Source organism: Rhinolophus sinicus, linkage group LG07 (genome assembly GCF_036562045.2).
Source record: "Rhinolophus sinicus isolate RSC01 linkage group LG07, ASM3656204v1, whole genome shotgun sequence".
Classification (NCBI taxonomy): Eukaryota; Metazoa; Chordata; class Mammalia; order Chiroptera; family Rhinolophidae; genus Rhinolophus; species Rhinolophus sinicus.
The window spans coordinates 90,317,035-90,338,605 of NC_133757.1; the positions used below are offsets into that span (position 1 = coordinate 90,317,035).

Genomic DNA, 21,571 nt, shown 5'->3' on the forward strand with positions numbered 1-21,571 from the left:
TTTCATTCACGGCAGATGGGTTCTAGAGGTCCTGAAACTGTCCGAAACAAAAACACTGTAGAACAGCTGTAGTAACGTTCAACCTTGGGTCACCACAGTTGTTGGAGGAGATACTGCTGAGAAGAACTTGAAAGGGCAGCCGAAAAGAGGGTCTAAGACCTGGGCCATGTTCCTGTAACCTAGGGGGTGATTCACAAAACTTGTTATAATATTCAAAACTGTGAATCAAAGAAGTGCATTATTATATATTATGTATGTGCTTGTTAATGTTGTTTCTATGATTAGAAGATACAGAGTCACTTTAGGTCACTTTCATTTAATTTAATATTTATTTTCATTTTATATCCAGATGTCACATTTTCTACATTAAAATATAATCATGCTGACACCCCCCCACCACCCCACACCCTCCGAGAAAAAAGTGAAGAACTTTACACAACTTGAGAGATGGAATCACAGAGAAGTCGCTATTGCACCCGAGTAACAAAGAACACAGAGACCACACAGCTGACATGGCGGAGTGCATAGAAGACAGCTCAGGGCTCGCAGCGGGAAGGAGCAGGAATGAAAAGGCCAAAGCTTTTAAATGCTTGCGCCACAAGAGTACCCTGTAGAGGCAGACAGAGGTCAGAGAGCAGGACCCGATGGGCTTTTACCAAGGCTGCTCTCTAACAGTTTCAACACCCACGCACAGGACAGCTTTCTCCTCCCACCTCGCCTTTAGCATCTGGCAAGCACTTTAGAACTTTACACCTGTTAGCATGTCCAAATGTAGACTGGGTATAGGATTCTTTCTTCTTTTTTTAAAATTGTACTCCAACTCTTTCCAAACAACAATTCTATCAGTTATTTTCATTATGATTCCTCTGACTGGCGACCCAGGAAGGATCACGACAATCTCACGTATCAGATCAACGCCAGCTATGCACAAGCTGCAGGCTTCTGTGCTCCTCAGAGGCAGGGAGAGCAGTCACACCTACTACAGAGGAAAAGGAAACTCCTTTTCTAATCTAGTCATTAAATAGCAAAGAGCAGGTGGACGGTGAACACCCTCTGCTTAGGACAGCGGCACAGACCTAGAGGCGTACAACAATCTGAAACCAAATGCTCAGCTCAGGAGAGAGCCTCTTGGCTCTTCTGAGGGGAGGCTTCCTTCAGCCCCGACCCTGGCCCTAATTAGGAGAGCAAAGCATTCTACCTTCCAATAATGATACTCTGAAGGAGGTGGAGAGGTAAGGTCTGGGAGACCCAAATAATGAGGACATTATTAGGCAACTAACTACCCCCACTATGTACAAATACACACATCAGTAAGAAAACCTCACCTCCATCCCTGCAGCTACTTTAAACAAAGCATTGAAGATCCGGGTTTTCTGAATAAGGGATATTTTAAAGTCTGTTAGCAGTTTAAGACATGGCAACACTGGCACAACATGTCACCTATTGTTTGTTTTTAATTACAGGCTAACACCGTAAACTCCAACACAAAGGTAGGGATGGGGGAGTGCAAAAGGAATAAAGGAAACAGAACCAATATTTCACAAGAGTGTTGAGCCAGCGGGGAAGTGGCGGCTAGTGCTTTGCAGAGTCTCGAGGGTAGAACTCGCTCAGGGTGCTCTGAGGGATCCGCTTCAGCATTTCTTTGGGGAAGATTCGGAGCAGCTGCCAGCCAATGTCCAAAGTCTCAAAGACAGTGCGGTTTTCGTAAGGACCTGACAAGAAAGTAAGATTGGATGAATAAAGGCAAACTACTTGCAACTTAGTGTTACTTAGGATGTATTCTGTTTTATGACCAGCACTGTGAGCATGGAGTATAAAAAAAGGAGACATAGCAGTTAGGTCTCCCAAGACTGGAGGTGACCAAGTGTGGAAATGAGTGCACAGACAAGCACCATCGGGAATCAAAGGAAAGGAGCGGCCTTCTGGCTGGAGACAACAGGTCGTCTGGGGGCGGGGGGTAAAGAGGGGCGACAAACTGGGTAGGATCTAAATACCTTTGGCAATGGAAACTAACCCAGTATATTGTCCAAAGAGTAGTGAGAAAAAGTTGCCCAGGAACAGAGGCTGAATTTGACAGAGGCCAGAGCAGGTACGAGAAAGCCTTAAATGCCAGCTAAGCACATGAGTAGGTCAGTGGTTTTCAAAATTGTTACTGTTATTTTTAATAGCATAAGTATCCTTATCATGCAAATAAATCTGACTTCTTAACTAAGGAATCAGAGTGGCTGAGGTTCCGGGTTCTTTTCGCTACCAGAACTTCATTTTCATCTTTTAAGGTCTGCATTAACAACAAAAATACCCCCAACAATCATATACATTTTGGGGATTTTAATAAAAACTGTATCACTTAAATAGAAAAGTGCACAAATCCTAAGTGTGCAGCTTGATGTATTATTCCAAAATAAGCCCATCTGTTCTAAGTACCTCCGAGGTCAGAAATAGAGTGTTACCAGCATCAGCAGGGGAGGGAGGGAAGAAACCAAGCAAAACAGCTGGAAAATCCTATGCAAACTATGAAATGAGAACCACTATAGACTTTTTAGTAGAGGGACAATCAATACAATTTGTACTAAATTTACTCTGGCAGTGGTATATGGGGAGTCCGGGAGACTGGTGAAAAAGCTGGCACTGAGGGCCAGGGATGACGAACCCAAGGTTTGGACTAGGTCTTAGGTGCTCAGAGATCAGTAGCTTCACCATCACCCAGGATCTTAGGGACGATGCCCAATGCTGAGCTTGGGCTAACTAGGACAGCGGCCATGCCAGAGGCAGACAGAAACTGAAGAAGGAATTGCTAGGCAGGTGGTCAGCTGGGCAAAACCTTCGTTTCTGACCATACTGAGGCTGAGGGATGGTAGCATAAACAAAGGTGTGCCAGCTGGAGATGTGGGATTAGGGTTTCAAAAAGAGGGTAAAGGTCATACGTAGCAATTCAGTCAAAAGCACAGAGGAAAGGCCAAAGCTACAGGGAATAAAAGCACAGAAAGAACAGGCAGCTAACCCTTTGGGAACATAAACAACGAGGAAGCAGGAAGATAAGAAATCAGAAATGGAGGTGAAAACAGATGGGTCAGAAAAGTCCCAAACCACCAAAGCCAGAAGAAATGGTTGCAGAGAGGTTAGGAGGAAGGAGACCTGGCAATGGAGGCCAGTTGTAAGGAAGGGAGATAGTAAGGAGGGAACCAAATAACTGGATGATGGACTTGAAGGCAGAAGGGAAGGAACCAGAGGGCAAAGCTGTATTGTATACAAAGACAGGACAGAGTTGGAAGAGCCTCTTCTAACCGAAGGAAAACTGTACAGACCAATGTAAATTCTCTCAGACTGGGAAAGGTCTTCAAAACTACATGAGGCTGTTTATGTTTGTAAGAAAAGACTCCTCTTACCCTGAGCAATGAAGTTCCTCTCAAACTTCTGCAGAAATTCCAAGTAAAGAAGATCATCTGAGGTGAGGGCTTCTTCTCCGACCACAGCTTTCATGGCCTGCACGTCCTTGCCGATAGCATAGCACGCGTACTGAGGAAAAAGGAGGTTGGCATGAACAGAAACCCGACTTCCTACGCGTTCAAGAGTAATCTGGGCGAAGTACACTGCTGGAGCTGTCTTCGTAGGAGACCACAGAAGGGATTTCACACTATTTACAAACACAATTCACGGAACTCAAACTCCTGTGAAAGTTAGCGGAACTTTACGACAAAGTCGTCTCACTCAGAAAGGGGGCTTCAGGCAAGCAGTTGTCATTACTACCTCTCTACAAACACACACCTCCTCAGTGTGTCGATGAGCTCACATTTCATAGAGCATTTGAAAATCAGAACCCCTACCATGGAAGAAGCTGGAAGGTCTACTCAAGCAAAATATTTGTGATATCAGGTTTACCATTTCTACTTTTAGGTCAAAAGCCTTTTTCTTTATTTGTGCCTGGTGTACAGTAATCTCATGACTATAGAAACCAAGGGCTTCATGGAATATATAAAGCTGTCTCCCTTAGTGTTTCAGTGATTACTTAATGTGTTAAGCAAGAAATAACTCAGAGTACCCTTTCAGGGTTGCTCTGTAATCATTACCAAGGTTACTAATAAAAACTTAAAACAACCTCACGGTGTGGTTTTTTATTTAGAAACTACCCTATACAGCATTAGATGTGAGTTTCAAGCATATGCGTTTTAATCATGGTTATCAGCATCTATCCTTATGAAAACGAGTGCTTGGTACTAATAAATGTTTACATATTCCACATGAAGCCTACATGAAAATTCTACTTGAATGGGGGAAAATAATAAGTGATATGGGAGAAAGATTAAGAGGTGTAAGACAGCAGAAAGAATGGACTAAGAAAGGTATTTGAAAACCGTCCTTAAGGCTGTACGTACCAGCTGGTTAGATACATCGGCATGGTCCTTTCTGGTCATACCTTCTCCAATAGCAGACTTCATTAGCCGTGATAACGACGGCAGCACATTAATAGGCGGGTAAATCTTGAGTAGAATGGGAGGGGAAAATATTAGAGTTAAGTACAAACTTCAAGCTTTACTGGTAGCAAAGAAGCATTCTGAAACTCAGTATTAACCCTTAAATTGCATAAAACAGCTGCATTTGTTTCCTAGATGAGTTCTGTTTTCCTGGTAAGAACACTTTATGTATAACATTTCTTTTGAGAATCAAATCCACCAAGTGAAATATACAAAGCAGGACAAAATTATATTGAAAAACTGAATTTTCAGTATCTGCCTAGAGTATCAAATCTAAATGGTCTTCTGAACTGACTCAAAAGCACATGCAAAATAAAAACATCAACAATAATTCCACCTAGAAACTGGCATCTGTTACAGAACCACCAAAAATCTGTCTTTGATTATTCAACCATAAAAAAGAATGAAACATGTCATTTGTGACAACATGGATGGACCTTGAGGGCATGAAGTCAAACGGAAAAAGATAAATATGATCTCACTTATATGTGGAATCTAAAAAAAAAAAAAACAAAACCACACACACAACCCCCTCCTCCCCAGCTCATGAATATAGAGAAAAGACTGATGGTTGCCTGAGGCGTGGAGTAGGGGTGGGTGGTGGGCAAAATGGTTCAAAAGGTACAAATTTTCAGTTATAAAATGATTAAGTCATGAGGATATAATGTACAGCCTGGTGGCCACGGTTAATAAAACTGTATTGTATACCTGAAAGTAGGAAGGAGAATGTATCTTGAAAGTTCTCATTATAAGAAAAAAATTTTTTTAACTATAGTTGAGGATGTTAACTGGACTTACTGTGGTGATCATTTTGCAATATATACAAATACTGAATCATTACATTGTACACCTGAAACTAGTATGTTAATTATTCCTCAATTAAAACAAAAAATCTGTTTTTGTATTAACAGCAAGATTGGTAGATTATACCATTATGGAACAGAATACCCAGAAAAGTTCTTTGAGACAACTAACTGACTCCATTCTAAGGCACAATAAAGTGGAAATTTAACTCTTAATTCTGGCTCTCTTATCCACACCAGGATTTTGTAATTAAGTGCTCAACATCGTTGACAAGTTCTGCGACTTTAAGCAAAATGACAGACAACGAAACCAGTTTTCCCATAGGCTAACTGATATAGACAAGAGTTAAGTTCCTATAATATTGCATCAATATTAGAACGAAATGACGAACAAAACAACGTTATTTGAGGATCTGCCATATACAGAAATGACAATTTTATAGCCATATCAAAATAAATTTATTTTCTGAAAAAAAAGAAAAAAAAGAAAAAGAAAAGAAATCCTAAGAGCCAAGTCCAAGTCACTAGACAGTAACTGAAGAGCAGATTTGTAAGCTTTACAGCACTGCCTGTGTGTCAAATACCTGTCTGTTGTGCAGCTGTCTGTCCACATAGATCTGCCCCTCTGTGATATATCCAGTCAAGTCAGGGATGGGGTGCGTGATATCTACCAGACGAAGACATCTGACATTAGTTAAGTGTCCATCTCTGTAAACAAACTCACAGGAAGTCCATCTACATTACCGACAGCATTCCTTTAAACAGTGCTACATAAAATAATTTTGTGAGGATGGAAAAGTTCCATATCTGTGTTGTCCAACATGGTTGCCACTAGCAAAATGCGGCCATTGAGCACTTCAAAAGTGGCTCATGTAACTGAAAAACGTAATGGTTATTTCACTTTTTATCTAATTTTAATTAACTTTAGAATTTAAAGAACAAGCTGTGGATAGAGGTTACCATATCGGACAGTTTAACTTCTTTGATTGCAGCATAGAGATGAGATGTGTCGGCCTATGAGGTAAATGAGCGGCCTTCAAAAGAGGACAATTTCTCCTAGTTACGTGATCTCTCCATTTTAAACACCAAGTTCCCTGGCAGAGATCTGCCAATTTGATGTACGCATACACTGAGAGAATGTTCCTAGCTCATAAGCTACTTCAACACAGAAAAATATAAAGATGCTAGACAATTAAAGTGACACTGTGCAGCACCAAAAAGGTCACATAAAGCAAGGCATTTCTAAGTCTGCTAAATTCCATAAAGTAATTTTGTAGCTACTTTCTTGGAACAAATAATTTTCATGCCAGAGGCTGTACAGGGTACCAGTTCGTGTGAAACCAGATTGCCTGGGTTCTAAAGCTGTCACTTCCTACCTTGACAAATCACCTTAGCTGCCTGTGCCTCAGATTAGAGCATCTATCTCAAAGTTGCTATGAGGACGGATCAAATGAGTCAATATTTATAAAGCACTTAGAAGAGTGCTCCATTACACTGAGTTATTACAGTCTCTGAAAGTATCTTGTAAGAGTGCTTTTTAAAAACTAAGGAAAGGACTAAAAGACAACATGAGGAATGCTGTGTCTCCCCAGGAGCCATCCTGAGCACACACACAGACAGGCCTGTCCCGTGTGCTTTCACATACATAGTAGAAGAAAGTAACTTTTAACCTTTGGTGATCATTCTGTCTCTGAAGTCTTGTGGCATTTACTATTTGTGCTCTTCACCTGACACTTAAGCTACCGCAAATTGTTGGTGCACACACCCAAAAAATATCCAACTAGAGTACATTAGGTAGAGACCGTATCTTTTTTTAAACTTCCTTATATCTAGACCGTGTCCTGCAAACGGCAGGCACTCAATAGTACCTAATAAATGAAGACTGAAAATTCAAATTCCAAAGAAAAGTGTTTTTTCCTTCCCCAAAAGGATGATGATCATTATAGGCCGTTTTCAAATAAAGTATTTTATTTAGGTACAAACCACTACTTAATGTAAATTCTTGGAGGATAAACCCTCAAGAGAATTTCAACTCAAAAAAATAGACAGTCTTCTCTCTTAGAATCAACCTTACAATGAGGAGGTCTGCTATAATCCAAAGACCCAAAACTTACCATCATTAGGCATGGTGAGAATAGGGATTTGAGTAATAGAGCCATTTCTACCTTCCACTCGACCAGCGCGTTCATATATTGTCGCTAAATCTGTATACATGTAACCTGGGAAACCTCGGCGACCAGGAACCTCTTCCCTGGCTGCTGAAACCTGACAACAGGCCAAGAAGGAAATATCACATGCCGTAACATGGAAAGTAAAGCTTGCTTAGAACATGTTTATTTGAACAGGCCAAACTACAAAGTTGGTAAAACTATCTTTTTCATTTTAAACATTGTCTCTAAGAAACGATTTAGAAAAATCTAGCAACACAGTTCTCTTTCCATCACCATATATTAGAAAATAAGCCATTTTAATTGAGAAAAAATTTACCTCTCGAAGTGCTTCAGCGTAAGAACTCATATCTGTTAGGATAACCAATACATGTTTCTCACACTGGTAGGCCAGAAATTCGGCTGTGGTTAGAGCCAAGCGAGGAGTGATAATCCGTTCAATACTGAAAGGGAACATTAAATCGTATGTCACTCAAACAAAAAGGCCAAAAACAAAAGAAAATGAGATTCTGGAAAGAATTGTACAGTCTCCCTCTGAAAATTTTAAATAAATAGAGGAAGGTAAAGCAATTATTACTTTAAAAATTCTTAAGTAAAGCAGTTATTTTATGTATTTACACAGTAAGAATTCCTTCGTTCTACAAAATTAAACTGATTATTTTATAAATGCCCCATAATTTCTCAGAACGATCTCGTTCTCAAAAGAGAGAGAGAGAAACAGATGGAGGGAAGGAAGAAAGAAGGGCCAGATTTCTCAGGTAAAATGAAAAAATCATTTATTGAGTATGGACTGTGTACTAGGTAATTTATATGCATTATCTCATTTATAAAGCACAACAACCCCCACGGGACAAGCACTATTTGTCACATTTTCTGAAGGAGAAAAACTGAGCTTCACAGCCTAAATTTGTCCAAAGCCAAATAACTAGCAAGAAGCAGAGCTGGAACTGAAATAGTTATCTCATTCGTAAGCCCATGTTGCTTTCATTCTGACATTTTACCTCCTTAGGTAATATTTTTCACCTGAAACCTGGGTAAACAGAAAGAAATAGCCTATTTACTTACGTCGGGTCATTAGCCAAGTTCAAAAAGAGGCAGACATTGTCCATGGAGCCATTTTCTTCAAAGTCAGATTTGAAGAACCGGGCAGTTTCCATGTTTACCTAAATGGCAATGACTTCATCAGTGCTGGGAGAAGAACAATTCTCAGTATGTATTTCTGATGAAGGCCAAGCTATAGAGCTGCATTGTTCCTTCTTTTAAAGTTTTATATTTCATAGTCAAATGCCAAATTTTAATCCTTAAGTTTGCCCAAAATGCAAGTTGCAACTTCTCTACCTAGACATAAATTCCATGATGCACGTGCGGTTTTCTATACTGTTCTAACATAAGCAATTAATTTTATATTTCATACTAAAGCAGAAAATAATTATACTTACACCCATAGCAGCAAATACAATTGCAAAATTTTCCTCACTGTAGTCCACTACATCTTTGGATTTCTTTACCAAACCAGCCTGGCGACAGATCTGAGCTGCAATCTGATGAGGAACAAAAAAGCACGGAGCTGAAATCTAAAATAACATTTCTACAAAATAATGTGTATCCTCAACTTTTTGGAATTGTAATTAAAAATGAAATTGGGATATTTTCAAAGGACTCTACCCAACAAAACTATTTTGTACTTTTTGCAAAGATTCCGAAGAGTAAGCAAGAAGACAACTATTTGTGGATAAAGATTCAATGTAACTGGATTATATATACAGTAACACCTGGGTATTTATGTTGAAAACCCTTTATTTGGTTTGTCACTAACAGTGAAGCATTTAGAAATTCTTCCTTGTTAAATGTCACACCAAACAGATCGTACTTCTCACCTCATTGTGCGGTAAGCCAGCAGCAGAGAAGATAGGAATTTTCTGCCCCCGAGCAATACTGTTCATGCCATCTATGGCAGAAATGCCGGTCTGAATCATCTCTTCTGGGTAGATTCGACACTGAGGATTGATTGGCTGGCCTAACGAATTTCCAAAAGGGAAAGTTTTAATATATCTGTGCTTTAAGACTAAAACCATATAAAGCATTTCTCTTAAAATAGCCGTTATTTCTGAAATCTGAAAACTGTTTATTAAGTAATTTTTTCCATTAGTCTTTTGCAGACTCACGAAATACATGATAGCAGAACTTGAGTTCCCAAAGTGAAATAAAGGTATACAGCAAAATAAGAGAGCAATCCCAAATCAAAGCCATGGCTTGACTAACTACATTTCAAATATACCCTAGTGATATTTTACAATATCTTAAGATATTTTATATGAAATTTTAAGATGATCTCTAGGAAAAATAAATGTATTAAATAATGAAATAACTAATTAATTCATCACAGAGCATGTCGGTTATCTGCTTAATGTATCACAAAAATCATTCTCTATCTGGCAAAGATAAAAGCTAGCTAGCTGGAGGCTATTTTCCCCCAAACTCAGAAATGCATTTACTGTCCCTACCCATGATGTCGAGGAAATCTTCAGCCAGTACAACAGGACCTCTATCGATGGGCTTTCCTGATCCATTGAATACGCGACCTGAGAAACAGTAACAAGACAGTACACAAATATTCCCATTTTTTAAAAGACTTTATGGAAATATGTTGAAAAGGAAACAAATCTCTGCTCAGAATGAATAATGATATCCACTTACCAAGCATATCCTCAGACACTGGTGTTCGGAGAATATCTCCAGTAAACTCACAGGACGTTTTCTTGGCATCTATACCTGAAGTCCCTTCAAATACCTATCAAGAAAGAGAAGTAATCAGAAGTGTAAAAGAAGTTTCATGGGGCGGCTGGATGGCTCAGTTGGTTAGAGCACGAGCTCTGAACAACAGGGTCATAAGTTTGATTCCCACACAGGCCAATGAGCTGCGCCCTCCACAAGTAGATTGAAGACAAGCTGCCTGTTGAGCTTCCGAAGGGGCGGCTGGATAGCTCAGTTGGTTAGAGTGCGGAGCTCTGAACAACAAGGTTGCTGGTTCAATTCCTACATGCGTTGGTAGGCTGCGCCCCCTCCAACTAAAGATTGAAAACGGCGACTGGACTTGGAGTTGAGCTGCGCCCTCAACAACTACTTCAAGCTGATGGACCCTGGAGAAACACTGTCCCCCAATATTCCCCAATTAAAAAATAAAATAAAAAATTTCAGTCATAAGCACTTAAATTTTATTTGTCTGCTAAACAGCCCTTATAAAGTCAAATATATAAATGTACGCTACTTTAAATATCACAAACACAACCTGTTGAGCAAGGGTCATGACTGTAGGACATCAAATCCTACAAGCAAGCTAAGAATAGTTTTTACATTTTTAGTTAATAAAAAGAAAGAAAAAAGGAAGGAGGAAAGGAGGGGAAGAATACAAATATACCTGAGAGAACTTAGGTGGCCCCACAAAGCCTAAAAAATTTACTGGCTGGCCCTTTGCAGAAATTTTGCTGACCTTTGCTCTAGATTACTTTTTCGGGGAACACGTTATTTGAGAAAACTGGCATTTCCCATAATCAGTAACAGTAAAAACTAGGAATTATAGGAGACAATTTAAAGAAACAGACTCAGATCTGTTTGGTTTTATCCCATAAGCTGTGAATTCTGCTTTTCATCTCTCTCCTATATGATTATCTAGTTCGTTTTATCCATCAAAAAAAAAAAAAAAAAAAAAGCCATTTTTCCAGTGGAGCTATTGGACTAGAATGGACATAGGAGGCTTGACATCTGGCAAGAAAACACGCAAAAACAATTTCCCCCCCCAAAGGGAGTAATCAGTCTCTGAAGATACACTTATTCAATGATAACTAGAAAAAAACAAACAAGTGTTCCTTATGTTTTTGTGATCAGGAAAAAGTTCAATTGGCCAGGTCTTTGAAAGTGACATTTACCTGAACCACTGCTTTGGAGCCGCTAACTTCTAGAACTTGCCCACTTCTCTTCGTGCCATCAGGTAATGTCAAGTGGACAATCTCAGCATATCTGGGAAACTAAATAGAAAGAAAGAAAGGATCAATAACCAACTACAGGGTTGGGGGTTAGTTAGACTTAGGTTTAAAAGGTGCCCCAAATACTCTATATGCTCTACCTTAATCATAGCATGTGTGGGGGGTCCCACACCTCCCCCCCGCCACACACAGGTAAACGTGAACAGTTAACGACATCCTCAGGCAGTGTAAGTTCTTAAAACGCTAACCACTGGCACATGCACTGACAAACCAGCACAAGGTACAGAGAGAAGGGTCTTAAATCCACGAAAACAGAGCAATTACATTTTTTCCTTCTGCGTATGTTTTAAAGTTTTGAGACTATAGAAAGGTACAAAACTTACGAATAACCATGTTCCCACTACTTAGAACTGATGTTTGCTGTATGTGTGATCTAGGCTGCGTGAGTAATTACCTATGTGTTTTGGGGACAAGGGAGAAACGAAACTAAACGCAATTAAAATAATTACTATTATAATAAAAGAATGCTAATGTTCCCCCTTAATCTAATTATCCTAACCAGATATGTATTCCTTTAATCCATTTTTAGTATTTTAAATGCATGTTTCCAAAAATATACTGTGGTTTTATTTACATAAATGGCAACACACTAAATATGTCATCCTGCAACTTTTTTTTCACACAACCTTATGTTTTGGATCTGTCATGGTAATAGTTATCTCATTTTATCAACATAATCTCTTGAAAGGTGCACCATTATTTTTTGTGATGACAAGGAAAACACCTGCCAGTTAAACTATGGCGAACCAGTGACTGTAATCTGATTTTGGAGATGCTAACATGCGAATAAATGGACATCTCAGAATTAATGTTAGAACAGATGTAGTAAAAATAAAATCAAATGACACCACATTTCATTCAATTCTTCTACCAGCGGAGTTCGAGGATGTTCCAAATTTCCACATTTCCAAACATGCTGCAATGAACATTCTCACATGTGCTTCTCACACAAGTGTTTCCCTTCTCACGCCCAAGTTTCCCTAAGGTTTGGTTACCTAGTGGTGGGCTACAGGCTGTACCCCTTTCTGCCAAACTACTCTGTAAAGGAACTGTATTAATTTATAATCTCCCTCGCACCATACAAAAGTGTATTTTCCCTACATCCGCCAGCTGATGTTATTAACTAAACTTTAATTTTTGCCATTTTGACATACTGAAAAATAGCCTTTCCAATTTGCATTTTCTGATTCTACTAATATTGAGCATTTTTTTCAGGTTTACTGACAATTCAGATTTCATTTCCTATGACTGGCTTATTAACATCTTTCCTCACTTTCCAACTGGAGCTGCTTTTTCTTATTTATTTGTAGTTTTAAAGATTCTGGATACTAATTCTTTAGCAAGTATTTGCTCCCAGGCTATTTCTTGTCTTAATATTGTATATGATATCACATGAAGTTCTACAACTTTTTATGTAATAACTAGATTTTCCTTTATGATTTGTGCCTTTTGTGTCTCGTTTAGAAAAACCTTCCAACCTGAAGTCATAAAAATGGGCTTCTGTACAGTCTATATAATATCCTACAGGTTATAAACCACACTCACAAATATTTTTATTTTCCCTAATAGACCTCTGAGGTAGGAGTGACAATTTTTTTTTTTTTTAATTTTGCAGACAAGGGACTCTAGGACACAAACAGAATCCACAGTAGATCCACGACTGGAATCCTGTCTTCTGACTTCTGATTTAAAACTCTTGTCTCCTATATAGCACTGCCACTCAGACCAAGGAATGGCTTAAAAATCGTAATGTAAAATTTAAAGTGTACTTGACAGGACTTAATGCCACGTTTTTAACTTCACAAATGATTACATGATGATGATGATGGTATTACCTTAACATGATCTAAGATCACTAGTGGGCCATTGACTCCTGATACTGTCTTGTATGCTGGAATAAAAACAGAAGAGTCAGCTTTAGTCACATAGGATATTTTCTCTCTGAAATTACTAAACAACACCTCTCTCCACTTTATCATACCTATTATAATATGGAGCACTCCGTTATAAAATTTTTCATTGAATTTATTAAATATGCCTGTGCCTGTACCACTTTTCATAATCCACCCTCATCCAACCAAAAACATTTAGAATCCTTACTATGAGTAAATCACACTGTTTTAAGGACTCCAAGTACAAAAAAAGAAGGCACAGAGGAACAGATTTCCCTCCAGAGTTCACAGTTCTACATGAAGAAGGGGGAGTTGGACCCTCTCAGAGATGTGCAGAGTCTCTGCAGAGGTGTGCACAGGAAAAACCTAGCAGTTGTTCTTACCCTGAAGAGAAAAGGAAAACTTTATAAAATATGTGGCACTTAGCAGAGAAGGAAGGGGAAGGGAATCTTTAAGCAGAAGTGACAAAACTCACTAGGAAAATCTGAGAACATGTAGTCTGTTAAGGTAAAAGCCATGATTAAATGGCATCTTAAAAACTATGGGGAAACTGCTTTATCAAGGGGAAGTGGGCAATGGAATGAAAGGCCAGAGGTCTTTTAAAAAAAGTCAAATGTTCCTGTCAGTTTAGAGACTTATGTGTTCCACTGGAAATTATGCCCTAGGAATAAACTGCCAGTCCATAGGATACTACTCAAATCCCTAGGGTAGCTATCCTACAACCATATCACACTTACAGGTCAAGCGTAATGGTCATTAGGTATAAAACAGAACACTCAGGCGAGTTATTCTAATATCAGAATTAACTAAATTTCATAATCAGAACAGCTGAAAAAACGAAATGAATGTTTGAAGAAAACTTACTACAAAGCCTAAAATAATTTCTAATTTATAACAAGCTGTCAACCAACTGAAAATTTTCACTTGCTTGATTTCTTATCAGGTCTTGTACAGAGACTTCTGGCACAAATGTAGACACTCAAGAATGAGGAAACCATTTAATAACCAGTCTGTCCACTCAAGGGGCTCCAGAACTTAAAAACATCAATTTCTTCAGCCAGGAAGCAGTGCCCTGGCAGAAACTTGGGGACAGAGCAGGCAAGCACTGTGAGGGTTCCTTGGCTTTCATACTCACAGGACATTTAAATCCTAGCATCAAATACTTGCTTGAGTACATCTGTAACTGTAATTATCTCAACAGAGGGCCCCAAATGACTCTTTTCTTAACAGTAGATAAAAGGCAAGTCACAAATTTAAAAAGCTAAGTTACGTGAATGGATGGTAAAAGAATTAGTCATTCCTTTGAAAATATTACAAAAATCCCAATTGTCATATTTGCTGCTATAATACTTTTATGAAAATCCTCCCCATTGTTTTAAAATAATCTAACACTCTTAAAAATAATTCCTGGGCCGGCCCGGTGGCTCAGGCTGTTGGAGATCTGTGCTCCTAACTCCACAGGCCACCGGTTCGATTCCCACATGGCCCAGTGGGCTCTCAACCACAAGGTTGCCAGTTCAGCTCCTCGAGTCCCGCAAGGGATGGTGGGCTCCGCCCCCTGCAACTAATAATTGAACATGGCACCTTGAGCTGAGCTGCCGCTGAGCTCCCGGATGGCTCAGTTGGTTGGAATGCATCCTCTCAACCACAAGGTTGCCGGTTCGACTTCCGCAAGGGATGGTGGGCTGCGCCCCCTGCAACTAGCAACGGGAACTGGACCTGGAGCTGAGCCCTCCACAACTAAGACTGAAAGGACAACAACTTGAAGCTGAACAGCACCCTCCACAACTGAGATTGAAAGGACAACAACTTGACTTGGAAAAAAAGGCCTGGAAGTACACACTGTTCCCCAATAAAGTCCTGTTCCCCTTCCCCAATTAAAAAAATAATAATAATAATTCCTACCCCTAAAAATACTCATTAATCTCACTTTAAAAGAGTCACATATTCTGTTTATCAATGACTTTCTAAAATTGCTATGTGGAAACTCAAAGTGAGCTACATTAGAAACATGTTTTCTTAGAACCCAGTTCTTAAACATACAAAAACATAAACATTTTCAAAACGTTTACCTACACAGTTGGAGATGGGAGGAGGGAATGGGCTGAGGGAGGGCAGAGAGGGGGACAGAAGACCTAGTTTTGAGACTTATAGGCAAATGTAATATCAATGAAAAAAGCCTTCAGGTTCTGAAATTCTCTTTACTTTTTTTCGGCAAGATCTGCGTCTCCTTTGAACTTCTAACCTCTACAGTGATGTTTCAGAATCTCATGTTTAAATCCAAGCTCATTCAAAATTATGAAGTTTTGCCAGTCACGAGCAAAAGTATGACCATGAAAAAGAAACACTGGTTATTGCTTTTCCTGGAAACACTGAATCAAGTTGACTTCTACTACAGAAGACAAGATTTTACTTCATCAAAAGCAGTTTCTAAATTTACAGCAGTATATGTAGTCTTTAAAAAAGCCAGTAAGTAAACATTAGAATTAACTGGATTAACACAACACCATCAATACACATTTAGTAAGTACTTGTCAGAAATTCTCATTTAATCTCCCTAACAGGTCTATAAATCGACTAATATTATTCCAAGTGTTAGAAGAGAAAAATGGTCTTCAGAAATTAAGCAACTTGCCCAAGCATCTGAATGTATGTAGTCTAGCTCCCGAGTCACTTGTTCTATAACTTTGCCCTGCAGCTCAAATTCTAAAACTGAATTGGTCATTTTTTGTGGTCTGGTCCACTCACAATTATTTGCAAGACTTAAGTGGCTATACCACTCAAAATAATTTCACAAGTCTGCATCTCTAGTCCTGAAAAAATAAGTTACTTTTACTATTTAATACGCTGGACAATAATTCCCTTGTGTCCACATTTTGCCATCACTGCAAAACAATCTTTCTCCAATGGAGTGCAGCCACTGGAGAGTTTTAGCAGAGGAAAGAATCTAATGGTAACGCTTCAGCAGTTTTCCCTCACTGGAAAAGCATGAAAAGCAGGAGATACTAATCAGAGGTTAAGCAATCTACTTGGTTTAAATTAAACTGACATATACAAACTAAACTTATAAGTGTTATAACCCAAACTAAATTTAAAAAACATTAACAGACTTTATATTTGAGACTGCTTCACACTTTTCCAGAGCATCTTTGGGATGGATAGGTTACCCCATTTCAGCTTCACAAAACTCTGGGAGGTTGGCAAGACTGACACCCACACTCTACACTTAAACTAAGGCTCTGAGAAATTTGTTACTAAATAGAAGAGCCAGGATTAGAGCTGTTTTTTTGGTTGGTTGTTTTTCTTTTTCCTAATTCTAAAGTTGGTATTCTATGATCCTATAATATTTCTGAACTTAGTTTAGTCTCCAAGATTATTAAAAAAATATGGTGATGACACAGTTCCTAGCACTCAGACTACAAATAAATATTAGAAGACAGTTTATATACAAACTGTAGCTCTTTTCCATGATGATAAAACTATGTGGGAAAAAAAACCCAAAAACAAAAAGCAGAGAAAATGGTATCAAACACTACCTTTTATCTTTCGCAAATATTATCCAGCTTTCCTCACCATTACCATTAACAGACCAAAGCAGAGATAACAGTTTAGAGTAAGGCTGCTAACGACCTTAAACTGCTCCTCAAAAAAGCAAAAACCCATTCACAGATTATGAGACCATTTCTATTTACCAAAATAAAGACCATTCTTCTCTTGAAAATTCCAAATGAACAAGAACCTGGGTCTGCAGGGAATGACCAGAACTTCTGACAACACAGCAGATACGAGTTTACTTTACATGCCTAACGCATTTTATAACCAACAAGTCACATCTTTGATTCTGAACTATTATATTAAGCAGGCAATACAGATTTATGGAGTAACATGTAAAACCAAAATCTACAAAGGTTTTTAAGAAGCACATACTTGGTCAGATGACATCCTCTTCCTCCTGCAAGATATGAGATTGTTCAACACTACTAAAGCCACTTAATGATTGTGAAACTTTTTCAAACAGAAAACTCAGCAGCAGTTGCACAATAAGAGACCTAGTCCTTCAACCTCCGCCTTATTAGCAAAACAAAAACCCAGAGCAATCATCTTCCCTTGTGCAAGAAGAGTAGATACCCACACCCTGAACAATGGGCACCGAAGGAGAAGTTCTAGAAAACGACAGGCTGATGATTCCTTCATTTGACTGTTCTGGGGTTAGCTCTGCTTTATACTTAAGCAGCATAAGGTTAGTTGACCTAGGATCTCAAGAACAATGGAGATTATTTAATTCTAAATGTTTAGTGTCCAAAATCTCTATGTACATTACTGAACCTCGCTCAAAGTTTAAAAGAAAATCAAGTTTTCTTTCCTGTGACTTCAAAAACTCAACTAAAGTGCTCAAGATTATGTCAAGCCTACATATCTGATTTTCCATTTCTTGTTAACAGCCCAATAAACTTAAAGTTGTTTTAGAACAGGATCCAATCTGTACAATGGAACTGTCAATACTACTTCATTTCTTCATTCAAGAAGCACACATTAAATAACTATCACTTAAGATGGTATCGTTGATCTTTAATTAGAAAAATCAGGAGGTTAGTCAATATTTATTCAGAAGCAACCAAAATTGTTGACTAAAATCAAGAATGTGGCAACAAAGGAAAAAAGATACTCTGCAAATGCGGTTAGCTATTAGCTTAAGTACGATACCATTGATGTTTTTTAGAATAACCCAGACACAGAAGAGGAATTCAACCAAGTATTCTAACTCCCTACTCTGATTCCATCCACGTAAAGAATCTATCCCTTAAACTACTAGAACAAGGGGTTTAAAGGCAAGTTATATAACCAATTACAAGACACAGTACTTCTACGTGTCAAGCACTGTGCTAGGAGCACTGAGGACACAAAAAGGATTCTTGACCTCTAAAGGTTCAGTGTTAAGCATTACGGTTACAACAATTTGTCAGGTGGAATCTCATCTGGAGAAGTTCTTTGGTCACTGGCTAGGCACACAGAACAGTGAGAAATCATATTCATCTCCCCTAAGGGCTTACAACCTTAATCATGGAGGACTCTTTAAACAAGGTTATTATTTCAGCTGATACTCTGAATTGACAATGAATGAATAATTACATGGAAATTATTGCACCCTTATAATCTTTTCCTAGAAGCACCAGTAATGTCTATCCATTCTACCCAAAGGAAAAAAAAAAGCACACAAATGCACTTAGTAAAAGAGAATTTGTAACTGTTAGGTATAAATGTATTGTCAAAGTCTATACAAGAATGCAACGTCTGTCCATTTCCTGAAACATTTACGTCACCTCATTTAAACCACCAATAGGCATGCTCTAATTCAGACAATTCACAGTGTAAAAAGCACATGTCGGCAAACCATAAAATCATGTTTTCCTCTTTCCTTGCACTGCAGTGCTATCACATGACCCAATGACAGATCAGGAAGGGATTACTCAGGCAGGAGAAAAACCCTTCATCTGAAATTCTTTTTAACCAATGAGCCATCCACAAACAGGCATCCTGGTAATTAACCAGCGCCAAATATAGTCCTGCCACCTGGGGAAACGTCAGGTGCTTTCTCAAGTTTTAGAGTCTATTTCTAGGGCTCCTCCAGGTTCCTAAGGAAGCTGCGAAGAGGCCTGGTGCTCCACAACTATGTTATTTAGTAATCAACAACCATTTCTTTCGGAACTGCTGAGTAATTCACTTAAGCCTATTTGTTAAGGTCTTTTTATAATCACAATACTTAAACACGCCTATGCATATGCTTTGCATATATGCTATACTGTGTTTCCCCAAAAAGAAGACGGGGTCTTATATTACTGTTTGGTCCAAAGATGCATTAGGGCTTATGTTCAGGGGATGCCATCCTGAAAAATCATGCTAGGGCTTATTTTCCGGGAAACACGGTATAACATGGGGAAAGCTGCGAGGATTCCCCAAGACAGCCTTGCACTCAACCAAGTTATGTGAACTGGTCAGTAAATGAAAAAGCAATGGTAGAAAAAGGCCCGGCATTACTGAAAACACCTGGAATTTCAGTTCCTGCTCTGCCAATAATTAGGTGTCTAAAGCCTGGCAAGAAGTCCTGTCCCTCCCGGAACCTTAAGCTTCTCACTGTAAAATGAGAGGGTTAGACTAGATGACCTGCAGTTTCCTTTCAGCTCCAGCGTTCTCTGATATCTAGGTGTCCTTCTGTGGAACGGCCCCTCCAGGAACAACATCTCCCTCTGGCAGTGGGCCGACCTGCATCCACCAAAGGCCTGACCACGTCAGCGATGCCACTACACCTTCGCCCGCGGCAGGAGCTCATGATCTGCCCTGAGGTCCACGCTAGTGGGAGAGGATGGGAAGGGGCGTTCCCTCGACCCCGAAACATCTAAATGAGGTCAGGCAAAGATTAAGATCGGAGTGACAAGATGTGGCCTTCAGAGACAGGAAGCAAGTGCCTGAAAATGCTCCAGTCGAGGGAAGTTGGAGAGGGCGGGGCAATAGTCAGGAGCCCACCAACCCCAGGAGAAAGTTCCGGTTGGTGCTCTTGCCCTCACAGAAATGTAAGGTCCCCTTAAATCTTCTCCTAGAGAGACGTGTGGGTGAGAGTAGGGGGGAAGCGAGATGGAAAAATAAACACCAAACACCCCCCCCACCACCACCAAGCCGCCGGCTAAGCAGGTGAGTGGGAGCAAGGGGCTGGGCTAAGAAGCAAAAGACAGGATCCGTCTTGCTCTCTGATACTCACTGAGGCGAGGCTGGGAGAGGTAGTTCCGGCTCACGGCCAGTGCCTGCTCCCGAGATCCCACCACCGCCCCAGTGGTGGGCACGGGTAGTTCGGGTGCGGCCCCGTTCACGATCCCCCGCATCGCGCGCAGCGCCATCTTGTCTCCTCCGTCCCGACTGGCCCCGCAGCGGCGGCGCGCAGGCGCAGATATAGCAGGGGCGGTCCGCGCACCTGGCTCCGCCCATACGCGCTGCGGAGTCCGGGGCTCGCCGCGCCCCCTTCGCTGCTCACCGCCCGCCGCCTCGTGACTCGAGATCCGCGTGGGCGGGACTGAGCCTGCGCGCCAGCGAGAGGAGCTGACCAGCGTGCTGGGAGGGAGGGAGCCAGGCTGGGGAGAGGGAAGCAGAAGCGAAAGAGGGACCTTGAGAGACAGGCAAGATTGAAGGGAGAAAGAAGAAAGGAAGAAAAAGGACGCACGTGAGGGGAGGGAGGGGGAGGAAGGCAAGCACGTACAAGAAACGGTCAGCCGATGTCCGTTTCATAATGGTACTTCATGACATCGAATGAAGAGAACTCAAATACAAAAACGCGCTTTGGAAAACAGAAGAAATATAAAACTTACTGCAGTGATTATTAACTTAGGACGCGATGTAACATCATTCATTTTCACTTTACTATCTTCCTGTCCATTTCATTCACTATGTATCGTTTAAAAAACGTATCCTGGACTGTTTTAGGTTGGTGGCGGCGGTGGCGGCAGAACTAATGCAAGAATGACGAGCTGGCTGTGGAAGGTGACAGCCCAGGCTTGGGACCTGAACGATTGAACTGAACTGAATTGCTAGCGGTAGAGAAGGAAAAGAGGCAAGTTAATTATTTGGGGACCTGTTTAGTTAAGTTTCCTGTGGAATGTTCAGAATGAAATTTCTGTTGGACTATATAGATAAATATCCCAGGAGAAGATATCTGGGCTGAACTGAGATCAAAATTTGTGGCTCATCATGTTGGTGATATGGAAATAAAAGAGATAAAAACAGGGAGCGTGTGTATTGTGGGAAGATGCTGAACACCAACTTTAAATGGATCACTAAGACTGAGGGAAGGACAAAGGACGAGTACCCTGCAGTCAGACTTGGAATGATATTAAAGGTGGAAAGAACCCATAGCCCATGTCCTAGAAGCAAAAAGAAGAGGAAAATCTCAAGGAGGGGTTATTGCATAATGCCAAAGACCAGAGAAAAGGCAAGTAACAGGAGCACTACAAATATCCATTGCATTTGGCCAAGAGAAGCCCATTGTTATACAATGGGAAGATCGGTGCTTAATGAAGAATGATAAACTTTCCTACATAGGTGATAGTTTTAGGGTTTGAACTGTATGTAACGGTCGTACGTTACAAATGAAGTGAGCATTACTCAATTATTTAAAATCTCTTTTTTTAAGTGTGTCTCTTTTCCATG

At 40.0% G+C, this 21,571-nt stretch overlaps 1 protein-coding gene across 1 annotated transcript; it reads right to left on the reverse strand.

Annotated features, from left to right (window-relative positions):
- Window positions 1–306: 306 nt before the first annotated feature.
- ATP6V1B2 (ATPase H+ transporting V1 subunit B2) lies at window positions 307–20,311 on the reverse strand. Its single transcript, XM_019744659.2, has 14 exons — window positions 20,133–20,311; window positions 13,322–13,377; window positions 11,370–11,468; window positions 10,141–10,234; window positions 9,948–10,025; window positions 9,321–9,460; window positions 8,883–8,984; window positions 8,509–8,606; window positions 7,763–7,886; window positions 7,390–7,540; window positions 5,860–5,942; window positions 4,374–4,478; window positions 3,387–3,516; window positions 307–1,712 (listed from the first exon to the last, which is right to left on the reverse strand). The coding sequence occupies exons 1-14, from the start codon at window positions 20,266–20,268 to the stop codon at window positions 1,573–1,575; spliced, it is 1,536 nt and encodes a 511-aa protein (XP_019600218.1). The 5' UTR covers window positions 20,269–20,311; the 3' UTR covers window positions 307–1,572.
- Window positions 20,312–21,571: the final 1,260 nt, after the last annotated feature.